A 24,720-nucleotide genomic window follows, 5' to 3' on the forward strand; every position below is an offset into this window, starting at 1 on the left:
TAACTATAATCTGAGAAAATTTCAGTGCAATCGGTCAGATAGCTTTCCAGAAAAGATACATGAAGTTCAGAAAATTTTCACGAAACTGATCGTGAGAAAAAAGCGCTTTTATGTTTAAAAAATGCGCGGAAAGGGCTTACAACATAAACCAATGACTTCACTACCAAAACATTACTGCTCGAAAGATTTGCAATCAAAACTTATGAAAATGGTAGGAAACGAATGTATTTAACCAATCTAGCCGTATTTATTATTATAAAAAAAATACATACATGCAGAAAGGATGATGGAAAACAGCATGTAAACAAGCGCTTGCATTCATCAGGAGGCGCGGTTTTTGGCGCCATTTCTAAATGGCTTCGAGCGCTCCAACGTGCTCGCCAGTGCATAGTTTCATTCCTCAGAGTGTGTATTATTTTTGAGTAATGAAATGAAAAAAATCGCGTTTTGGTCGATCTACACTTACCCCATGTCCTGTTCATTCGATCTACACGCACCTGGATCCGCCCCTGAGCCATAGATGGGTCACATCTCTTAATGCAGCGGCTGCGTTTCCTGAAGGAGTGAGCTCTTAGCCTATATTCATATAAAATTCCTATTTGTTGCTATCGGATTCACTATTTTGCGCTCGCTGTGAAATTGTGACTATTTTTCTAATGTGCGACGGTGGGAAACTGAAACTAGCACCGAAATAAGAAGGGGCGCTTGCTCGGAATTTTATAGCATTCTCTTTGTATTTCTTGTGCAACCACAATAATGTGTGCATTTGCAAAAAGGTAAGGGCAATGTACACTAGGTAGCTTGTTGACAGCCATGCGGCATCGAAGCGGTTAGAAGCGGGCAGTAGGCCTTTTGCCTTATCTCCACTCTAGCACGTTTTTGTTACTTGCCTTTGTCACAATCACAAATTGCCATCGTGAATTGCATGATTGTAGGTCAGCCTGGTTTATTTGAACTTGAAAGTCCAAAGTTTGAGAGTCGATTCTCGACATTTAAACGTTTGCCGCCAGCAGTGGCAAGACAAATGAGAAATCAAGGATGCTACATAGCGGGGTTACAACTTCACATTGGCTTTCCGGCTGTACCCATGTGCATATGGTTCTTCCGTGCTCTTGTTCGGAAGGTTCGCTTAAAAAAAAAAATTTTGTGCGTGAAACATAGAGTTCATATATGGTGTGCATGGCTCTAGTGGGAGATTCAAGAGCTACTCCAGTGCGACGAAATGTTCATATGTGGCACCAAGTGCCAAGAGGCATTTTGTGACATTTTGCTCTGCACGCATGTGTAGTTAATTACACTTGTGCTATAATTACGAGTATAGTATGATTACTGGTGTCTAAACCCTTTACTGCAATCATTCAGAGTTGTGTATGATGTTACTGTGCTCGTGAGAAGCAAGAAATAAAAATTTGTGGGTTTTTCGGTTTGCGAATCTCCCAACTTTCAAAGTCCCTAGGTTGGTAAGTATGAGTGCATCATTAGGATCAAGACTGATCCTTCTGGGGTAAGGACTCTGCATATTTTACAAGCACGTGTTATGAAGTTTGAACAGACAACTCCATAAAACAGAATTTTTTTTGTTGAGCCGGTGTCTTCTGCTTATTCGTGATGCAAAAGTGGATGAGGAAGTTCCGCTATCTCCAAAGCACCAAAATGAAACTTTTTCCTTCAGGGAGTGCTCTCATATGCTTCAAAATGTGAAATGTGAAAACCTGTTCCACTCTGCTCTAATTTGCCAAATAAATCTCTCCAAAGAGCTCCAAATCGCATATGTTCCATAGCATCAATGGTTGTCATGTAAATAAACAATGATGTAACATGCCAAGGAAAAAAATGTCCTTGAGTAAATAAGACAGCATATCAATTGTGCAGAAAGCTGTAAACTGGAGGAAGGTTTCTGAAAGTGAATGTTTCAGAAAGGGAATTGAACTACAAATGGATGAATGACAGTTTGTCACTTTCATCACAGTGGCCTATTTTGGAAACGAGTAGATTGTGGAACAGCATGGCCATTGTACATGCTTGTGCAGGTTCCACTCGTACAACGGAACGCGGCCCTCTGATTCGGTGCCTCCAGGATCCCAGATCTCGGACGACCAAGTATTTGCTCGTCCTGTTGACACCAGGACGCCCAAGGTGGGTCTTACTGCACACCTTGCAGTAATCCCCGATAACGTTATTTTTCATCTCCCGGTGGTCTCCCGTGTATTGCACTATCCATGTTTGCGCTCTGACAGACTTGAAGGAGTGAAAGCAAATGCCAAGCATTGCTTCTGAGAGCTGCTTTCTTTTTTTCTTCCTTCTTCTCAAGTTCATCACTAATAGGTGAAAGAGTGGGAGGGTACGCTGGCCCAGCTTGAATCGCTGAGCTGCTTGGGTAGCGTGCTCACTTGGATATGTGATGCACTTTACTTCATGCGAGCTACCTGAAAAGGTGGTTTCATTGTGCCGTGGGACCACTATGCAGTGAAAGACCACATATTCAGCGGAAATCGGCACTGCCGAGAAACACACTTTATCGTCAAGTGTGCTTATTACGTGCACTGAGATTAATTTTTTTTAAATTTATGAACTTGTCATACCGGCTTGCATGGACTGAGCAAATTTTAACAGAACATATTTTACCGCACCCTACCGCTATTTGAATACTGCTATTCAAATTCACTTCGAAATTATTTGATACTAATTACAATTCACTTTGACTTATTCGAACCAAAAAAAGACTTGAGCTTTTTCATGGCGAGCTTTTTTCTCAAACGCTGCAGCCAAGCCATCATTTTGGCACACACCCTACTTTGCAAAAAAATTCATAAAAATTGACAAATTTAAAAAGAGCAACAAAATCTAAACTGATTAACACTTTGAGGGTCAAACTTTTTCACGAAATGCACTCAAAAATGTGTATTTTTTTATTGCTGGCATAATTTCTTCAGACAATTCTATTTCAGAAAAAAATTGGTTAAAATGTTTTCGCGAGACCATAAAGTGACAAAAAAAATCGTTTTTCTTGTTACATACACATGGTTTATTAGTGAGTAACATCAAGCAAAATCCTAAAAAAAACTTATAAATAAAAATTATGCGTTGTATTAAACATAGCTCACAGACATACAAAAATATACTTGGGGAACAGTCCACACCGGAAGAATTGCCGCTCGACTCACTAGCCCACTTCCATAGCGTAAGCGAACTGCGTGAGTGAGTGCATGGAAGAAAACTGCATGGTTGTGCGCTCGTCCAGAAAGCAAAACGAGTGAAAAAGCTCTAATAATTCTTTGTCTTATCGCCAGCGAGACGGAGTTAGTTTTTCCGAGCTTCCAAAACGGGGAACGCAACCGTGGCGGCATCGTTTGTGTAATTTAGCACCACACGGAAGCGGATGTAATCTTGCCCTGGGGAGCAATAAACAAGAGAGTAACAAGAGGTCACCCTTTGAGAGATTAGAAACCCAGTGATTCCACTCCTGCGCCAGCTGCGCCAAAGTGCGCCAAATTGTATTTACTGCGCCATCCTGATAATATCGACGAAAATTGCGCCAAACTGCGCCAAAGTCTCGGGTTTGGGGCGGCGCGTCAGAACATGTGCAGCTTGATCTTGGGGCTGCCAAAGTCGCAACCATGGACCAAGATTTATTCCACTGAATAAATAACACTCACGCGAGCGTCCCGAGTAAGCCACGATGCCATGCATGGTGCCGACGCAGCTTCTATTCTGCAAGTCGGCTTGACAGCAAAACACGCTCTCCGCAGAGGCTCTTGACGTCTAGGCCTATCGGTAGCGAGAAAGTGCGACGGCAATTCATCGGCGGACGTCGTCTGTTCTAGAAACGCTGCTGATAGCTCGTTTCAAGCATCGCAAGGCATGTAAGGAAAGCAATGTTCAGTAATAACTACATGCGTGCCACTAAAATGTCTGTCACTTCTGTTTCTGTTTGATGAGCAATCGACGGCAGGCCCGCACGCGGGTAGATGTTATCTCATGCGCTGTCCGTGCGGCGGAGACAGACGGCCGGCTAGTTTAATCTCCGCTTCAGCCGTGTTCGTCGCCAGCGCTCGCGAGCTTTTACCCGCGGCTAGAATGCGCATAGTGATGTTATCAATTTGGGCTTCATACGGAAAATTACGGCAACGGCGACGGCAAAAATCCGTCGAGAGTGTCCATATAATTGCTATCACAATAAGAATTTAAAAAAAATTGAGGAGCCATTTCACTCTGTGGAGTGGATGATAAGCGAAGCTGTTTCACGCATGTCACAGAGGTGACATCGTGGAGGACAGTTGGCTATGTAAGGCCAGGTTGTTAACGGCCAGCCTCTTAACGTTCAATACGCAATCTTAATGCGAAAGCCTTGATGCTTTATCAAGCACGAAAACTGACCGTCGGCGGCGTCAATCGATTGATGCAAAAAATAATCATGTGATAGCGTCATCATCACGTCATAGATCGTCAAAACTTGTGACGTCATCATGGCGTCATATATTGTGATGTCATGTGATGACGTCATCACGTGACATCGTCGCTTTAGGCTGCTTCCGTGATCGGTGCGCTGATCATGGAGCTAGCGCAAAACCAGGTGAGGTGCAGATAGCTTGCAGAGAAGGAGGGGGAGGATCAAGCTGTCGATCGAGAAGAAAAAGAACCTGGCTTTCGCCTTGGAGTTTTCTTTGGGGAATGCATTGGGGACAGTGTGGCTCTTTGCCATTGAGGCACTGCTGTACGTCATGGCGTTTGTCTACCACGTCTGCTGATAACCACATAGATGTATTTAGAGTGTTATTTCATAAAGGGCAATTTTATTGATCCGGTATTCTGTTTATTTGCTAGTGTCGAAAATAATCACCAAAGAGGTTAATCGAGAACACTCAACTGCATGAGCCCTTATTTTTTCATTAGCGAGTGAAGTATGGAGTTCTCCTGAGATGAGTTTTTCCATAAGATTTGCAATGAATCGAAATATTTCTAGCCTTCATAAGAGCCCATAATAATATTCAGGTGCTTGAATGTTAATGCAATATTCTTCTGTAGTATACTCCAGGATGTAAAATTTGCTGCTCCAGAGTGCTCCCAGATGCAAAATTGTCTGCTCCAAAGGGTTCCAAGATGAAAATTTTTGCTGCTCCAAAGTGCTCCAAAACGGAAATTTTGCTGCTCCAAAAATTGCTCCACATCAGATGTCCTCGGTAGCATCACTGGAAACCAGACAGCCATCAGCTTCGCGGGCGTGAGAAATGATAACCACCCAAAGGACGAAACTGAAACCAGCCGCATTGCGAGCGCATGCTTGGATGTGCAAGTGAAAGCCAGCGTGCCGCGTTGGGAAGAAAGAAAAAAAAAGACAACGTAGAGACATCGGTGCATGAAATAAATTCCATGTATTCCCGAAGTGTGGCAGCACATGCCAAGCAAGAGAAATGATCGAAAAAGGCGCGCATTTTAAACATACTGGCAATGTCATACATGTATGGCGTAAACCCTTTGGTGCCTGTTAGGTGATGCTGTACATGCACAGCATAAACCCTCAAAGGGTTAAAGCCTTAGGACTGACCCCGGGGTAGTGTAAGGTTCCAGGGAAGCACGCTCAGCATGTCTATCGGTGATGATGACTAGGGATCGATCTGAGCAGGCATGGTAGCGAAAAGGTTAGATGTTTGTGTTAAACTCAGTGTACCGCTGAACCTTGAAGTGGAACTTCCGTTAACTAGCGCTGCAAGTGAGAGCTTTGCTTTCTTGTGTCCCACAGTCTTATTGTCACTGCTGCCGCCTATACTACAAGAAAGGTGCTTCTGCAGGGCTGGGTGGTGGACCTGATCAACCGCTTTGGCAACCTTGGGGGCTTCACCATCCTGCTGGAACGGTTCCGCTCGGGCCCCCCATTGTCTGTGGCGGTCATCGCAGCACTCATCAGGCCGTTTGGGCTGTGCCACAGCCTGCTGACAGTGCCCACTGTGGAGCGGTACCTGATGCCCATTGTATCGCTGGTTCCCACCTTCCTGGAGCGCCTGTCGGACGAGGAACTCAAGCGTGAGGCCAAGAACGAGAGCAAGAATGATGCCCTGGCAGCCATTGTACGTGCCTTGCGCTCTCTTGCTGCCATGGTGCCCCACCAAGAAGAGACCGTGCGAGCACTGGAGATGTTTCGCCTGCGCATGATCCTCAGGTATCGTGCTGCCTTTGAGAAATGCTACTGTAGACAGCCCCTCATTAGAGGACAGTAACCACTGCTTATGCACAGGCATGTTCAGTTAAGAAATTTCTTGTCAGTGCGTGGCTGACAACCTATTTTAATTTTTCTGAAAAAAAAGTACATCTTGCCGTTTAAATTCCAGGGGCCACAGAAGCAATTCTATTGTCATTAAAGAAAAAGTTAAGAAGTCTCCTCTGAAACTTCTGAACTGCTTCTCCACTGCCTTTTCTGAATTGCATGAAAATGGGACAGTGGTCCGTTTGATGCAGCTTTAGCAGTTATGACACAAAACACCAGTTTCTCTTCTTCTGGCTTATCCTTCATTAAAGGGACACTAAAGGTAAATAACAATTTATGTCAAAGTGAAAGCTCAATGTATGCCATCTAAAACGGCAATATTATCAACAGCAGTGCTCTACTTAACGAGAAATGAAGCTAAATGTATCACATGATGAGCGCCACGAGCGGGACATTTTGGAAATGACCCCGATGACGTGAGAGAGTTCGACTACAATTATTCACTCTTAATCAAACTAGCTGCTATAAAAAAAGAACCTTCCGTGCATCAAGAGACGTAATAGAATGCTTGTTCGTTTTTGTTTGATTCATGGAAAAAAGAACCTCTTTGGGCGTTGCCATGGGTAACAGCGCGCGTGGTTCAAAGGTTCCGTTTTCGCCGCACTGTGCTTCACCCGGAGCCCTGCTTCGCTCACTCGGTCACGTCTCAGTGGTAGTTTCGGTATCGTGTGTTGCGCGCCCGTGAAAGTCGCTCTGGCAGAAAGTTTGACAAAATGCCGCATGCATGTGATGTTGCCGGATGCCCGAATGGTGCACGCCGCCAGTTCACGCCGCCGCACAGTAAAGGCGGGCAACGTTGGGCTCGGCAACAGTGACGTGAGAAAGACCGCTTTCAGGCGGGTGAATTGAAGTGCGCTAACGCGATGCGGACCGCTAGAACGTGATTTTACAGTCGACGTCCGATTTCCCGGACGCCCGAAATTCCAGACATGCCTGATTTCCCGGACTCATCTGTGGCACCGTCAAGTTCCCCGTAGAGTCAATGTATTAAAAAGTCCGAAATTCCGGACGCTTATAGCCTTCGCCATCCGATTTCCCGGACTTTTTACTGTTAACCGCCGACCCAAAGTCACCACCGACGCCGCCAATTTGGTTGTTTTCATTTTCATATCCTTGAGCCCACCATACTTGCATCGCAGGTGTGGCCAGCAGCACCGCCGCACCGCGCCGCGGCTGCCGTAACCTCGAAACCGCACGTGTCAATCCGTTGCCTGCTGTAGCTTAGCCAAGCCAAACCTCAATGTGTTCGTTCACGTGCGGCTGTGTCTGCGGTTGATCGTTTGCTGCTGCGCGCTACCTTCAGTGATCACGTTTCCCGACCTTCAGCATCCACCGAGTTCCTAGCTGTTTCGTGCTGCGCTTTTCGTCGAGCGGATTCGCCGTTTACAGCAATGGCACCGACTGCTCCTTCGTCTTCGTCCGCGCCTTCGAAGCGCATAAAGCCACCTCGTAGGTCACGATGACGACCTGCCATCCGCGGACGTTGCCTTCGGCCATCTGTGCGCTGGCGGCGTGTTGATTCCAGCCGAGATAACCCTTGAGGGCTTCGCCGACGCTGACAAAGACCTCGAGCTATGCGCGGAGTTGACCGATGACGAAATCATTCATGAAGTTACGGAGGATTCCGATGACTCCGACACCGAGAACGAAGAGCCAGCTCCTACACAGCCAACGAGCTCGGAGTTGACGCGAGCACTGATGACACTGTCATTGGTGTACAGCGGCAACATGACGTGACTGAAATTGAGGCAGACATAATCGCGGGCAAGTGGACCGTGCAAAAGAAAATAAGCGACTTCTTTGCGCCCGACGTGGCCGGCTGACCTATGAGGTAGTGCCGGCCACGTCGTATTTTCTTTAAATAAACGGCTCTTTTCAGAGCCACCTAAACGATGCATTGGCTGAATTGCTATGGGAATCTTGTACTCCGGCTGTGACCCTCTCCGTCAGCGAAAAATACCTACCAAAAAGGTGCGTTTTCACGTGCATTCGTTTTCCCGGACTGCCCGATTTTCCGGACGTTTTCGCGGTCCCTTGAGGGTCCGGGAAATCGGACGTCGACTGTATTTCAAAAATAAGCACTTCCTTGGCACAAAAATAGCACTACGAGGTTTCTGGACCACTATGTCAACAATCAACGTCGACTTAATATTTGCCTTTAGTGTCCCTTTAATAACAAGGGGATATTCAAATCTTTCACATGTATCAGCACCCCTTTGTTGGCTCTATCTGAACATAAAGTGTTCTTTTTTAATCAGGCGAACTGTCTATGAACCTTTGGTCTGTGACGTTGCGATGTTGTCTAATCTGTGGAGGTGCTATGACCCCCTGTAATGTCGTTTGCACCTCATGGCGCACGCGCGTCTCGCGTATTGGCCGAAGTTAGGTTAAACGGCCGCCGAGGGAGATGTAGCGCTGTGCTAGCGCGGGTTAGGGTTTAGTGCAGTGGCGCCGGCAGCACTGCTGTGGAGAGGTTAGGCCGGCGCTTAGAAAGCAGCAGCGACGCTCTTTGCGGTTTGGTAGCGGGCGTGGACGGACGTCTTCCACGGTGGATCCGTGGGGGACGATACCGTGGCTCGTTTCCCGCGGGCCCCTCGTGGCGAATCGAACATCGGCGACGCCGCATTCGTGGTGCATTGTATGTCTTATGTTGTCTTGGGTTTGTTATGTTTTCCGGGTACTGTATTGGCATTGTATAAAGTTACTTCGCGTGTTACTAGTTGTGTATCAGATTCGGCAGGTGAGCTTGTTGTATGTAAAAATGTTTAATAAATGTACACGTGTTGGTTGCCTGGACGGCGTGAACTGTGTCAGTGTGTTCTGAGCGCGGCCCATAGTCAGACCCCACAAATCTTGGCGTTACGTTCGGGTGTTTTTTGTATGCTTTGCGCAAGTCTGCATATTTGGTGCATTTTGACAATAAAGCTCAATTGGAAGTGAGCGCTCTGTCCTCTTGTGTAGGTCTGTTGGGCCGTTTCTTCTTTTCTGTAATGCGCTATACCAGTTCAAGTACGACGAACCAACTCACCTAATCTTCCAACACTTTCGTTTTCTCATTACTAGGGGTGTGCAAATACTCAAAATTTTGAATATTTTTTGAATAGTGTTTGCTATTCGATTCAATTCGCACTGGAATTTTACTATTCGAACTATTCGAACTTCCCAGAGACAAATACAGTCAATGTCCGATGGAAAGTGACCCCTTCAGATTTTCAATATGCTTCACCTCATTACACTCTCGTATTGCGGCAAAGCTGCCTTTCAAGCTCCTTTACGATCGAACTTTGCCAAGATACAGTCAACGTCCGATTAAAAGTGGTCCCTAGATTTTCAGTATGCTTCACCTCATCACACCTCGGTATTGCGGCAAAGCTGCCTTTCAAGCTCCGTTACGGTCGAACTTAGTCAAGAGAGAGTCGTCCGATTGAAAGTGTTCCCTAGATTTTCAATTTGCTTCACCTCATCGCAACCCCGTATTGCGGCAAAGCTGCCTTTCAAGCTCTGCTACGGTCGCAAATGTACTAGCTCAAGAAGACGCTGATTCCAACATGGAGATGAAAGATGTGGCAGAGGTGGGGGCTCAATTAATGCTGTTTTGGACCTAAAATTTGGGCAGGAAGTCCGAAAAATCGGACGCCGAAGCTTCTTAGCATTCGAAATTTCAGATGTTCTTATATATCGTCTACGAGGCAGATTTGGAACTCCGGACTTGAAGGGAGCACACCCTTGTCCGCCACATCAGTTAGGCTTCCACAGAAGTTGAAAGAGGAGGAGAGGCTGAGGAAATGGCATCTTTGCCTATCTCGTGTAAAGTGTTGTCGGCATCACTTTGGTTGCACCAATTTATAAATTTATTTATTTATTTATTTATACATACTGCAGCGCTAAGTGTGCTATGGCAGGAGTGGGTGTACAAAGATACACAGAATTTTAACAAACATGAATGAAAATTATGTAAACAGGCAAACTAATACAGATGTGTGATTATACAAGGTCAAAAGTGCACAAACATGTGATGAACATGAATGAAAAACATGTACATAAATAGGATTCGGCCTCTACATTGCCTCATTCTTGATAAGACAACTATGAAACACCACGCCGCCAGTGCTTCATCAACCTAGCGAAAAGAAACACTTTCATGTTGCTATCTCTTAATAATATGCTTAGGAATCACTCTAACTTTTTTTTCTGCAATTTCGTTTCGAAGTATTCGAGAAATATTCTAGAAATATTCTAAAAATATTCGATTCGATTCGCACTCACACTTCCATATTCGAATTTGCTTCGCACCTGAAATTTTGCTATTCGCACAGCTCTACTCATTACCATTCTGCGCGTGGTGAAGTGTGTCCTGGAGATGTTGACCCAGTGGTTACAGGGCTTGGCTGCTGGATCATTGCTGTGGTGGTCGCATTTAGATGGAAGCAATGCTGGCAATTCAGATGTTTTCTTTTGTCTTTTGTCTTTAAAACATTAAGCAGGATACAGTTGAGGAGAAGTTCTTTGGACTGTGCAATTGCAAGTGGCAGGTGAATGGCATTTGGTCTAAAACATGGGACTTTTTTGCATTACAGGCTGCTTCAGATCTCCTCATTCAATGGCAAGATGAATGCGCTCAACGAGGTGAACAAGGTGATTGCCAATGTGTCTTACTACGCCCATCGACACACTGACGAGGAGGAGTGGCTCACAGCCGAACGTATGGCGGTCAGTGTGTTTTGTGTTTTTCTTATAAGACCCCTGGCACTGAAATTGAAACTTCAAGACATTTGTGCTCTTTGATTGACTTCTATACGGGGACAGTTCTGACTGATTTTAATTTGGTTTTAAAGTAAGTGTGAGTGCTCATCTGAGTTGGCAGCACCTTGCGACATCGCCATTGTTGTGATGTAGATCGAGGCCCCGTGTGACGTTCCACGAGTAAAGCGAGTACTGTTGATGTCAGATGATTTGCGGGGTGCACACAATACAACAACTGGCACCCAGTGAGGGCTATTGTTCGCTACTCATGTCACTCATCGTTGGGCTGCTCTAAAGGTGGTTCTAGCTGCTTAGGCCAGGAATGCTTTTTCTTTTTCCTGAGAGGACACGCGCTTAACAGGTGTAACGTACAAAAGCACCTACATCATTTCATTCTTTACTGCCCGCGGGTCTCCGATTGGAAAACTGTGTTTCGAAGACATCAAAGCTTGAGTGCACGTGATCTTAGGCGCTCCTCTGCTGTGGGGCACTAGTTTGTTATAGTTTGTGGGAATCGAGCGTGCCCTCCCCTTTGGCGCCTTCTTTCCCAGCTAGCTTGTTGCTGGCCCCACGCGGCTCGAGCACTGGGAACCGCCGTTAATTGGCGACATGGCTACCGTGGCTACATTGCCAGGCCTTTTTGCCAGGTGCGAGCCATGCGTTGGTCTTCCCCGCACGAAGCCACGTGTTCGGACATGTCCAAACAATGCTCACCGCACAACGCACTAGTCTGCGTCACTGCGCTTCGCCGGTCCTCATTGGCCGCCAGTGACAACCCCCTCTCCCAGGAGCTCGCTTCTGTCTGGCGCTTGCTTTCCGCATCACATACTCGCAGGCCAGCACGAGGTGTTGACGCGCTGCTCTGGCAGGCGGCGTCTTGTGTGTGCGCTCGACTGCTGCCATTTGTGTGGTAGTCGCAGCGCCGCTGGCAAGCGGACTCGACCGGTCTTGCGGAGTTTCCTTTTACGGCCTGCAAGCTCGGGATTGTCGCACTGTGCTGCACCTTGGGTTAATAAACCCATGTTTGTTGACAACCTGCCTCGAGTGCCTTTTCTGCGCCGTGTCGGAGACTTGGCGAACCTGGCCGTAGCGTCTTTGTTCGCTGTGGCAGTGGAGAACGTCACGTACCTTTCCGGTCGCCTCATAGGGTAAGCTTCTCGCAAACCTATCTCCACAAGTTTTAGGCAGGTGTTTCGAAGTGATACAAAATTGATCGCAATTAACAACGTTAACATTCATTATATGATAAGTTAGAGCATTGCAATTCAATTTTGGGATTACCAGACACAAAGCTACATGTTGCATTAATAAAGTCACAAACAAAAATTTTGCTGTTAGTGGTCCTTGTATCAGCTGGGCCACGTTCAATGAAACCAACACGCATGTCAGGACAGTAGTGAACGCCTGTGTTTATTGTCGTCAGTCTTTTATACCAAAACGAGGGCCTGTGTTTATTGTCGTCAGTCTTTTATACCAAAACGAGGGAAAGGGGGAGGGGTTTAGTAGATAGTAAAGAAGGGCACGTGTAGTTCAACAAAGATAGGTAGCTTGCGCTCTTGGGCCTGATACGATACAGTCCTTTAACAGCCAATGGCAGCCTCCTGGCCTCAGGGTTAGGACACTTATAATGATATACCAGTTGAGCAGCCACTGCTAAATCAACTTCTATGTCGTCTGTGGTGATATAAATCGCTTACTCCAGTGTTCCCACACCACGTTATCAATTACAGTCAACTACCAATTTTTTGGTCACCTGATTTTTTGGACATGCCTGAAAATTTGGACACTTTTGTGGCACTACCACGAGCCCCATGGAGTCCATGTACATGAATGGCTGAAATTTTGGATGCAGAAACTCTTTAGGGGGGGGGGCGTCCGATTTTTCGGACTTCCTACTTCGATCATAGATTTAGAAGTGTGTTAATTGAAGCCACTGCTAATGATGAGTGATCTTGCTGCCTCGAATCAGTACTCTCATGTGCCAATCCATTTGGGGCTGTAGTGGATCCCTGAAGTCAGATCTGCTGCTGCATATCTGCCAAGTCTCTCGGATTATCCGGGAGACTTCCGGATTTTGGCCCTTTCTTCCGGTTGTACGGGTAACAGGGAAATGTCCGGAAAATTTACTTGTGCCCTGTTTCTATTTGCTTCCAGTGCTTTGTCTGGCCACACGGGCAAAGTTGCGTAGCTACATAGTAAAAGAGTACAACTAAGTCCAATGCACGTTTTAGAGATGTGCAAGTAGTGCCAGAACTGCGCCGACTCCGCTAATCTGGAAGGGACACATGGTGTAATGCTGGTTCCTTCTTCACAGCATGTTCGACAGATGGCACTACGCATGGAGAGAGGCACGGGTGTGCCAGTGGAGCCGAGGGTGGGAGTGGTTTCTGCCGTTGCTATAGCAACGGCACACAGTCACGCTTCGCCGCGTTCCTGTGTCTCCTTGCCAACCCATTTTGTTGTCTGCTCCCTGCTTGCCGCAGCCCGTCGCCGCCAGCCTCTGCAAGTCAGCGCATGCACTCATGAGCGCAGGTTGTTGAATGTGTTCCATGCCCCTCGACAGATGGCGTTATGCACTGTAATGATTGCAAAGAGAGAAGAAAGCATGTGCGAAAGTTTAAGGAGGACCGGAGGAAGAGAGCAAGGAATGAGTTAGACTGCCGCGTCCATGTTGCATCGTATGTCCTGAGAGGTCACACATATTTATAACACCCCAGTGGGGATTATGGCGCAGCCGGGCAACGTCGGAGCGCGTTTGCGGACTCTGCGACTGTTGATACAACGTACACTCGACTCGCCCTTCCTTTTTGCTGAGCTAGTGCAGGGTGAATAAGGACGTGAAACACAGAAACGGTGAGCACTTGCTGCTAACAGAACAATGAATGCCGATGCGACATCCAATACGGACCCCTTGTCTCTACAGTTCGCGCTGGCATTTTCCAAGAACGCAAACTACGGATGTGGGATTGTATCAATGTGCGAAAAAACACCTTTGTTTGATAGAACGTGGGGGCGCATTGCATGGACACAGAATCCTCCCTCCTGCAGGATGGAAAAGGCAGCGAGCGTTTACCGTCCGGGCTGCAAGCAGAAAAGGCCGAACTAGGGTAACGCGAGCGGTTCGCAGGACTATTTCTATTCAACACTCCTTCATTTCATTTCTTTCCCTTTCTCTCTCTACACCAGGGAGCTTACAACGATGTGTGACACTCCTGCAGTATGTTTTGAAAAGCCTTTGTGGTGCTCGCGCGTTTTCGCTGTATTGGCATGGGCTGACCGAGCTTAAGAAAAGCAGTCTGTGAAGGAGAGTTTTCTGGTGGAAAAAATTCTTGCAGGAATGCCAGCTTACAGATTTTTGCGAAGTGTCAGTTCCCTGAAACCGTAGCACCACATGTTGAGTGGCCTCTTCCTTTTTTTCGCTCGCCTGACACCGCACATGGCGCACATCATTGTTGATGTGACCACAGAGCAAGCGGCCGTACTCTCACTCAGCTGAGCTGGAGATATGGTGTGTTCTGCAACTAGCAACACTATAAAAAATTAGACATTTCTGTCGTCGTTCTTCTCGTCGACCATTCGACATAGAGGCCTCGGCAGCCTCGATTGTCAGCCGCGTTGGTGTTGTGAAGGTGCCCCGTCACGGTGGTCTAGTGGTTATGGCGCTCGACTGCTGACCCGAAGGTCGCGGGATCGAATCCCGGCTGCGGCGGCTGCATTTTCGATGGAGGTGAAAATGTTTGAGGCCCGTGTACTTAGATTTAGGTGCACGTTAAAGAACCCCAGGTGGTCGAAATTTCCGGAGCCCTCCACTACGGCCTCCCTGATAATCATATCGTGGTTTTGGGACGTTAAACCCCAGATATTATTATTATTGTGTTGTGTAGGCCGACCGTCAATCATGGCTTTAAGTAAGGAGTACGAACGCAAGAAGTATCTGCAAGCATTTCTGAAACAGTACACAACTGAATTCGGTTGTATTATAGAATAATGAAGGGGAAAGCATCACGCAGGCTGCATCGTTTGTAGTTGTGATTTCGGTGTTTCACATGGAGGCAGGTTGGACATCGTCGCTCCCGTCCAATCGCAAATCATGTCAGCACCCTTCACAGCCAAGGAAAGCGCGAAGAAGATGGTGACCGTGACGTCCGTGCAGAGTGCTTGTTCACTGAATTCTTGCTGGAGCACAACTTTCCGCTGGTCGCCGCCGACCATGCGGGTCCCCTGCCACTCGGGCCTCGCACGCCAGGCGATGTTATTGCATGTGTCCTTCGTGTGATGGAGACGGCCAGGTCGGTTCAGCTCTGCTTCAGTTGCGTTCATCCCCAGCACCAGCGCCCTTTTACTCACGCGTAGAACATACGATGTGTAGGCGATGGGAACTTTGTACAGAACAACTGTGACGGCAAAAACCCACCAAGGGTGTCTATGTAATTGCTATCGCAATAAAAAATTGTCGACTGGGGGAGGGGGGGAGGTTTGGGGGGGTTGGCTGCTGCACACACCCCCAGTTCAGTAAATCTTGCAGATTTTGTTTCTCCAAACTTGGCAGGTATGCTGCTGTTCCAAGGTGTAGTGCAGTGAAGCATATTGTTAATCCGAAGAGGCACTGTACGGTACAGTTTTTCTTAATTATGTATACGCAAACATAATTTTTATAAATGATCTTCCCTCTGAAATTACGTCATCCATTTGCCTTTTTGCGGACGACTGCATAATCTACCGCAAAATCACTCTACCATCTGATCATGTAGCTTTACAGCAAGATCTTGATCGTGTAACCACATGGTGCTCAGATTGGCTAATGACATTAAACGTAGATAAGTGTAATCAAATGAGCTTCACTCGAAAGCGATCACTCTCAACATTTCAGTATTTCCTTGATGGTAGCCCTCTAAGACCAACCTCATCTTATAAGTATCTAGGCATCCATCTGACATCGAACCTTTTCTGGTCCAGTTATATCAACAAGATTACAGCTGACGCGTCTCGTATGCTTGGTTACCTAAAACGCAATCTTCGCGATGCCCCTCCTTGCACGCGCAAGCTCGCTTATCAAACACTTGTGCGTCCTAAACTCGAATACGTGTTTTCTATATGGTCACCTGAACAAGCATATCTATCCCGAAGCATGGAATCGGTTCAAAACCGTGCTGCTCGCTTTATCGTCAGTAACTACAACAGGCATTCCAGCGTAACAAAAATCAAGCAGTCGCTCTCTCTTTCCTCCCTCGCCTCTCGCAGAAACATTTCACTTCTCTGTCTGTTGCACAGAATCATCAACAGCAAGCATCGTTCTTCTTTGCCACTTCTCAAACCTCATCGATATTCCCGTCGTTTGCAGCATAACCTCAGTTTTCAGCGTCTATACGGTCACACTAATGCCTTTAATTTATCTGCATTACCACGTGCCATTGTACTGTGGAACAGTCTTCCTGAGAATAAAGCTAACGTCAAAGAGACCGAGATCTTTAGGAGGCTGCTTGAAAAACTGCCTCTTGAGCCCTAGAAGTGTATGTCTTATGTATGTACTGCGGCTAGTTTCTGATTCTTAATCCGGATAAATCGCCTTTAACATTGTGTAACGCTTTATACCCATTTACTTTGTGGCTTTCATTGAAAAATATGACATCAGTTGTATTATATACTTATGTATGAAGGTTCGAATTGTATAATGTTATTGTTTGCCGTCTCATTTGGTTGTTTCAATTTGCGCAGCCAGGACTTTTCGTATACACAAGCATATTGTTTACTTTTTTTTTTCTCACTTTGCATTTGCCTTGATCGCTCTTTGTAAAACAAAACAAAATGTATCCCCCCTCCCTCACTAAATGTTCCCTCGTGGAACTCGTGAGGTGCTTGTATAAATAAATAAATAAATAAATAAATAAATAAATAAATAAATAAATAAAAACCTCATTAGTATGCAGCTTGCTGATGGTTTAAATGTAGTTGTGACAAATTCCGAACCCACTTTTCATATTGCTGTAGTGGCTTGTATGCTGTGTCTCCTGGTTATTAGTGCGTACCTTGATCATCCTGTGTGGGGTAAAAGCTGACTGCACCCTTGAAATCGAGGTGTGACCGACACCATAATGTGCCGTAAAAGGCCTTTCTGTTTTTGTTAGTGCAGAGACCAGTGAATGAAGGATTGACTTTCACATGAATGCGGCAATACTTTTATTGATAAGCACCCGAAATGCACAGTGGTGTCACAGCTGCAGGCAACGAATGCACAGGCATCACCAGCAGCCCCATTACGATAAGCATCTTCAACTAACTGCTCGGTTGTACGTGTTTCGGGGTGCATTTGTAAGTGTACTGCATGCTTTTGATAGGTGACAACCCAAATGTGCCGTGCCACTGTTCACTGCCTTCTCTATATGTAAGACAGCTAAGCGCACCGCACAGACATGTTGCTTGCAGGAATGAAAGCAGCTCGCTGTCGCCGCACCTATGCATGGTCAGGAACGGAGCGAGTACAAAAGACTCTCACAGCAAACACTCATACAGTAAAACCTTGTTAATGCATACTCGCTATAATAGTTGAGACGTTGCAATGAATCCCCGATCGAATCTCATGGAACCTAATGTAATTGCTGGCCAGTGAAGCCATAGTGTCTCATTCTATGCCTTTTTTCCGGTTGCCATCTGTGAATGGAATATGTTAGTGCCTCTCGTCACTAACACTGAGTCACTGTCTCAGTTTGAGTCAGACATTGAAAAAATCCTATAATATGTTCAATTTGTCAGTAGCATCATTCATGCAACAAGCATATGTACTTGTACACTGTGCATGTAGTCGTGTATGCAGCTTGCAATGTTTATCTGTCATTTACATCTACTCGTATTTTGTTTATATATTATGTAGTGTAAATTGCATATGTATAGAGATCAAAGTTGATGTTACTCTTTTTTATGTATTGCTGATTGGTCAATATGATGAGTATTCATAGTATCTGTACATAGTGCCCACCTGCTATGGTCTCAGTAGAGACTGGCAGTATTGTAAATAAATAAATAAATATTGGCTGACACATATTGCAGTGACTTTGTCGCATAAAACTTCACTGTGTTCCTCGTCTTGCCGGCATCACAGTTTGCTGTAGAACATATTTCACCTTTGCAGAGACCAGTCATTCAATGATTTCGACTTGCACACAATGTCGGCAGTGCCTGTATGATAAGCAAGCATCAGAAAAAGGACAAAGGTGCCAGACTTATCGCAGACAGCCCTATCACAATAAGCATCTTGAGCTAAATGCACAGCTGTGCATGGGGCATAGTGCTATTCTGAGCATATGATAGTTACAGTACGTACAGTAAAACCTTGTTAATATGTACCTGTGGGGAATGTGGCATAACTTTGCACTAAATGGTACCGTCTTCCGTCTGTGTCCTCTTGGCGGCAAATATGCTTTCAAACATACACCAATTAGGCCGACAACAAGTTCTCCTTCAGTCATACATTTTCAGTACAGCTCAATCTTGAAGGTAGCATGAAAACAAGAGCACAAACAGCACGGTGTCTTTTAATGATGTGAGATTGTTACTCAGATTACTATCTCTCACTGCAGGAGTGGATCAAGGAGAACCGGGTGCTGCAGATTGTTTTGCGAGACAGCCTGCACCAGCCACAGGTGAGCATGGCACGAGCCATAATGTCGAAAAGCACTTTTCCATTTAAGGGGGAAGGCTGCCTTGAGACCAAACTTATTTATTTTTTAAGATGTCCACATGAAACTTTCGGGGCATGTTCAAAACACCAAAACAAGATGAACTGCCAAGTTTCATGAAGCTGTGGTTATTAGTTCCAGAGCTATCGAGGTCTAACTGAGTAGTTCTCATGTGTGCCCGAGAAAAAGCCTGGAGAAATCCCAGGACATTGTAGGAAGCTGAAATTCATTGTGGTGATCCCTTGATAGATATCCCAGGGGACTACAAAGCATTTTTTTCTAATTTTCTCTCCTAAAAATTTGTGCACAACTTTGAATTTGAGGTAGCTGGTAATGACCATACTCATAAAAAATTAATTGCTTATTATAAATTACCTTCAGCAGTTTTCAAAAAAATAAGCTTGTTACGCCCTGGCAATGTCATTCAGGAACAGAATAAAAAAAAAAACGGCTTGCAAATCTGATGAGCAGTTCTTTGGATGTCGCTTTCCTTAACACCACAACTAGCAAAAAAGTATATTCTGTAGGCTTGTGTGAATATTCGAGCACTTTGAATATTCGAACGAATATTGAAGTATTTAAATTCGCTTCGATTCGGATTTAAATTCTTGGACATTTCGAAGTATTCGAAACAAACAAATAGGTGTATATAAGTCCGCATGTAAACACCTTGTAAAGGTGGTTTCACTGCAGTGGAGGGGTGCTATACCGTGAATACCCCTTTCCACGAAAAATCTGCACTGCCGCGAAGCCCCATTTCAAGGTTACATGAACACAGTGATGCTGCTGGCTTAGGCTGCTTTGGAGCAGCTTTTGGAGCAAGCAAAAATGCGTTTCGGAGCAGGTGTTGCTAGAAGCAATTGACACGTACTGCATTCGCGATGTACGACCGATAAAAGCATGATGTACTGCACGCAATTCAAGCATAATCAAAGTATAAAAGAACACGGAATTCATAAATGCAGGATGTCAAGTTCCTTCTTTGACAGAGGCTTTCGCTTTCATGACCTGTCGGCGTGTAACAGATCATACTTGAAAGACAAGCAAACGGGTAGCATGAAGTGAGCATGATGCCGCAAGAGTGTACTTCTGAACTCTGCAAATGGCGTGGCCGCATATGGAGCCATGAATGGAGGCCATGGAGTGAGGCGAGTGAGCAAGTGTTATGTATTAAAAAAGCGAAAAGAAACTCACAGGGTTCTTTATGCATTTGCCTAAGACAACTCGAAGGTGAAAGCCATCTTCTTTTCAACAGCGAAGCTGTTTAGCAAATCGTTCCTTGTGAGTGACTCCCAGAAAACTGTCATCTTAACAAGTATGTGCCACTGTGCGGCCTACCAGAAAACTATCATCATCATAAACCAGTATTTGCCACAGAATTTGGACAGATCCCACTACTCACTGCTATGGCATGGCCTGTAATAAGCCTGAGAACGAGTACAGAGCAGAGAGGGAGAGAAAGAAAGAGAGAAAGAAACAGAGAGATGGAAAGAAAGATATACAGAAAGAGAAAGAGAAAAATTCTTGCCGAAAAATTTTTTTACGAGGTAGGGTTCGAACCTGCGTACCCTTGATCCGAAGGTGAGCGTCCTAACCACTCGGCTATCAAGGCACGCTAGCAAAGCATAACATTGCCTTGTATAGTATAGTGTAGCAAGGGGGTGGGAAAGGGAATTGAGTGTGAGGAAATGTGTGAGGAGGAGGGAGAGGAGGAGGGGAGAAAGTAAATCGTAGCACAGAAAGAATGAGACAGAGAGAAATAGAGAGAAAGAAATGCGGAAAGAAAAAGAAAGAGAGAGAACATCAACAAAAGAGCAAAAGAAAGAGAGAAAAGAAGATTGAAAGAAAGAGGAAGCAAGCATCGTGTTGTCTAGCGACCAGATACCGCACCACCTGGACAAGCCGCGCATGCGCAGTAGCTAAGCCATGCCCACCGACGGAGACGTCGTGTGCAACCTCCGCTAACGGTACAGGAGTATGCAGCCTGGCTGCATACTCCTGAAGAGGAAGCCGTGCATGTTGAAGCTAGACGTGACGGTCGACGGGGTGTATGAGCGGTGACGGGCCCGTGCTTCACTGTGCCAAGCTTGGTGCGACTTAATGCAAACTGCCCACAATTTTTTTTTATCCTCTGTCAATGTATTCATCCTCCCCCACCCCTCTCTGAAAGCTTTCTGCACCTAACGTGGTTCTGTGCTGCCTCCAGGATCGGAGGCACTGCACGCTTTGTGCACCTCACCTGGTTGTTGTGCACTTCACCTCACCCTGCCTCTATGATCAGCCCACCTTTGACCAAGTGACGATGCCATGTGATGATGTCATCATGGGATGTTGTAATGATGTCACAAATTTTGGCGATCTGTGACGCCATGATGTCGTATGGTGACGTCATTATGTCATGATGATTTTTTTGCATCACTCGTCTTGACGCCGCCGACGCCGACAGTAAATTTTGGTGTTTGATGAAGCCTCTAAGGCCTTCTCCTTCCAAAAAAAAAAAAAAATAATTGAGGGTCAGTTCAACACAGGATGAAGGGATGTGCATGCCTTGGAGCAAGCAGGTGGGTTCTTGAAGGCTTGCTCTCTCTGTTGCGTTCCTCCCTTCATGTGCGCTGAGAATGATTTGGTCTGCTTGACAGGTGGACAAATGAAAGATAGTGCAGTCTTGTGATGTAGCCAGTGCTTCAGCGACTATGGATCCCATACAAACTGTGCTGCGCCCGTTGCTCCGGTTTGCTTTGCCAGCTTGGCCTCTGCTGTTGCTCGTTCATTTGCATGATCCACAGTGGCACGGAAACGTGTTTGAAGCAGCCGATCTTTTCTGTATTGTAAGCAGTGCATTTTGGCCGGGGAGTATTACGAATTCATACCAGGTGTGGTTGTTTCACTGGGGCTTTACTGCATATGTTAAAGAAGTACTAAATTGGATGTTGCTCTGTTCTTGGAAAAGCTTTTTTGGGGTCCTTAATACCCTCGAATTTTTGCCTCTGAAACCTGTGTGTACCTTGTAAATACAACTGTATTGAACAAGGAAGGAGGGAGGCTCGCAGTAACTTGGTTCAGTGCAGCACACTCATGCAGCTGGTTTCTGTTTGGTGCAGTACGTGGAGAAGCTGGAGAAAATAGTGCGCTTTGTGATCAAAGAGAAGGCCCTGACTGTGGCCGACCTGGACGACCTGTGGGCGGCGCAGCATGGAAAGCACGAGGCCATTGTGCAGAATGTGCACGATCTGCTTGCCAAGCTTGCCTGGGACTTCTCGCCCGACCAGCTGGACCACCTGTTTGGCCGCTTTCAGGCCAGCTGGGCCAGTGCGGCCAAGCGGCAGCGTGAAAAGCTGCTCGAGCTGATCCGTCGGCTGGCTGAAGACGACAAGGAGGGCCTCATGGCTCACAAGGTGCTCCAGCTACTGTGGAACCTGGCGCACAGCCGCGAGGTGCCCACCGACACTATGGAGCTGGCCCTGAGCTTCCACGTCAAGATCCTCGACTACAGCTGTTCGCAAGACCGGGACGCCCAAAAGACCCTTTGGCTCGACCGATGCGTGCAGGTAACTAAGCCCTGTGAGTTTTGGATGACAAATGAGGCTTCGGGAGATGCTTGGCTGCTGACCCAAAAAGTGCAGGTTTGACAATGGCTGTGGCAGTTGTGTTTCGATGCAGGCAAAATGCTACAGGCCCATGTACTGTACGATTTCAGTGTGCGTTAAAGAACCCCAAGTGGTTAAAATTATCTGGAGCACTCCACTACGGTGCCTCATAGCTAGAATCGCACTGGGACGTTAAAACCCCATAAGCCAACCAACCAACTAGGCTTTGTGAGGCTTCATTGGGATTGGTGTGAGCCAGCTGACGGCAGTCCTTTGTTTGTCCCCAGTTTTCCTGATGCAGGACCCTCTTTGTACTGTTTGTGTCTCCTTTTTAATCTGTGGTGGCTCCTATCACACACATCAACTAAGGTTGGACATACTAGGTGAAGGTACCATGGATGTCATCTCGCGTATAGACCTACTCCATGTTTGTAAACAGCGGTAGGCGCCGTCGATATATTTAGCGCCCTTGTAGCGACGTCACGGCGCGTAGGCTCCGCCCAGCCGGTCCAGCTTGAAGCGCGCTACCGCCCTCTATGATCACGTGACAACTGGCGCAGCAGGTGCAAAAGCTGCCTCCGAGCACCGCGCGTCGGGGCGCCTCCCGCATGCTTACAAGCGGTGTCTGGAATGAACATCATGTTGACGGGCTGCTCTTGCTCTGAGAACCTCATATAAACATGAGGTATCTTGACTGCGGGAATGTGACTCATTTGCGAATGATCATCGCCATTACGACAGTCTAGGTCACACGTGTACGTTTTATTTGTTAACTAATGGAACGGCGATCTCGGCGACACTTTCATCCGTGACACGCTTGCGATGATGCTTCATCTACACCTGGTTACGTACCTGTCAGGTCTGCGAACCGCGGGCCGCGGCTGCGTCCGTACGCTCAAGTTGAGTACGCGCAATGCGTACAGCCCGTAAACAGACTCGGCAAGTTTCCCGAGTGTTGTTTTTCTGTGAATTCTGACAGACATGGGCATACCGTGAAGTGCACTGCTGCCAGAACAGCCTTGCACGATACACTTTTGTCAGGTGTCTCATCGCAGCCGCATAAAATATTTGGAAAAGCATAGTCGAAGTCGCGGCTGCGTTTATGAACCGTGCCCAAGCAGAATGAAACACATGCGCCATGACCGAGCCACACTTTAGTTCATGCAAGTACAACGAAATCCTTTGGCGCGTTTAAGACTTATATCAACAATGGAAAAAGATATCAACAATGGCAACCGTGACCAATTCTCCGCATATGACAATGCTATCCACAACGTTAACGTGCTTTGAGATAAACGTGCTCGCTATGCCTCCACAAAAGGCTTATGCCAAGAAATGCGGTGCTGCACATTACAATGACAACCGCTTGACAAGGCTAATCCTTTCTGCTGGGTAAGCCGCCCCAAAACATAAGCGATGAACCGGCGTCGGAGACAAGTTTTCGCATTTTACAGCTGCCGCTAATTTCTTGCGACGGTCTTCGTAAACAGCTAAGGGGGAAAAAAAAGCTTATTCCATCCTTCTCGTGCCTTCCTGCGCAAATAACTGCGGCACTGCTCGTTGTTACACCGTTTTTACTTCTTTGCACGACGACCAGCAGCGCACGCACCAGCGAAAACACAGCAGCAACTGCGGTAGGCACGGCGGCTTTTGCCTACCGCGCGAAACTAAACGCCCGACTACAGCGCCACCGCATTTTCGTGACGTATGTCCGGTGGAATTCGTCTATAGTTTCCCCAAAAATTGATCATCTCGGAGAAAGGCAAAAATATTGCTCCCCACCAACGCAGTATGGTGCGGTCTGTCCATATTGCAACAGGCGCTCTGCTGTGATTGGGAAGTATGCCCACCTATTTCATAGCAAGATTCCTGCAGCATTGTCCTGCACTTCTGTTTGGCATGCTGCCCTTCTCACTGCCGATACTTTCAACCATGAAAAAGAGTATTTTAGAAGAGAAAGCTGCTAGCGTGTGATAGCGCGGGCAGGCGGCCGATAAACTAACGGTTAGGCAAGAAGAAAATGCAGTTGTCTCCGCAGCTCAACAGTTGACGCATCAGGCATGTTGCCATCATTTACTTGTTCCTCTATGGACGCAACACACAAAAATCATGACATTGGAGAGTTTGAGAATTGGGGTTTCAAGACACTGGGTCCCCAAGCTGCATTGTTAGGATGCGGTTGCATTCTGAGGATCAGCAGAGTTTGAGAATTGGGTCCAATGCAGGCTGCATTGGGTCAAACGCATGGGGCGCCACATGTGCCATACCATATTTACTCGAATCTAACGCGCACCTTCTTTCCGTTAAAACGAGTCCAAAAATAGCATGCGCGTTAGAATCGAGTGCCGAAAAAAAAAAAAAAGAAACTTGGTTATCGTATTGCCATCGGCATTTCAAAATGGCCGCCTCCTATGCGCCTTGGCCATTTCTGTTCGTACGTGTGCTGAGGAGATTG

At 46.5% G+C, this 24,720-nt stretch overlaps 1 protein-coding gene across 1 annotated transcript in view; it reads left to right on the plus strand.

Annotated features, from left to right (window-relative positions):
* LOC119386563 (probable ubiquitin carboxyl-terminal hydrolase FAF-X) overlaps positions 1 to 24,720 on the plus strand; it is a 326,343-nt gene that overhangs the window by 61,565 nt on the left and 240,058 nt on the right. The window contains exons 7-11 of the mRNA XM_037653846.2: positions 2,031 to 2,136; positions 5,790 to 6,157; positions 10,840 to 10,972; positions 18,580 to 18,642; positions 21,780 to 22,226. Coding sequence (XP_037509774.1) covers positions 2,031 to 2,136; positions 5,790 to 6,157; positions 10,840 to 10,972; positions 18,580 to 18,642; positions 21,780 to 22,226 — 1,117 coding nt within the window. The remainder of the gene's footprint in view (positions 1 to 2,030; positions 2,137 to 5,789; positions 6,158 to 10,839; positions 10,973 to 18,579; positions 18,643 to 21,779; positions 22,227 to 24,720) is intronic.

This window comes from Rhipicephalus sanguineus, chromosome 3, assembly GCF_013339695.2.
Source record: "Rhipicephalus sanguineus isolate Rsan-2018 chromosome 3, BIME_Rsan_1.4, whole genome shotgun sequence".
Classification (NCBI taxonomy): Eukaryota; Metazoa; Arthropoda; class Arachnida; order Ixodida; family Ixodidae; genus Rhipicephalus; species Rhipicephalus sanguineus.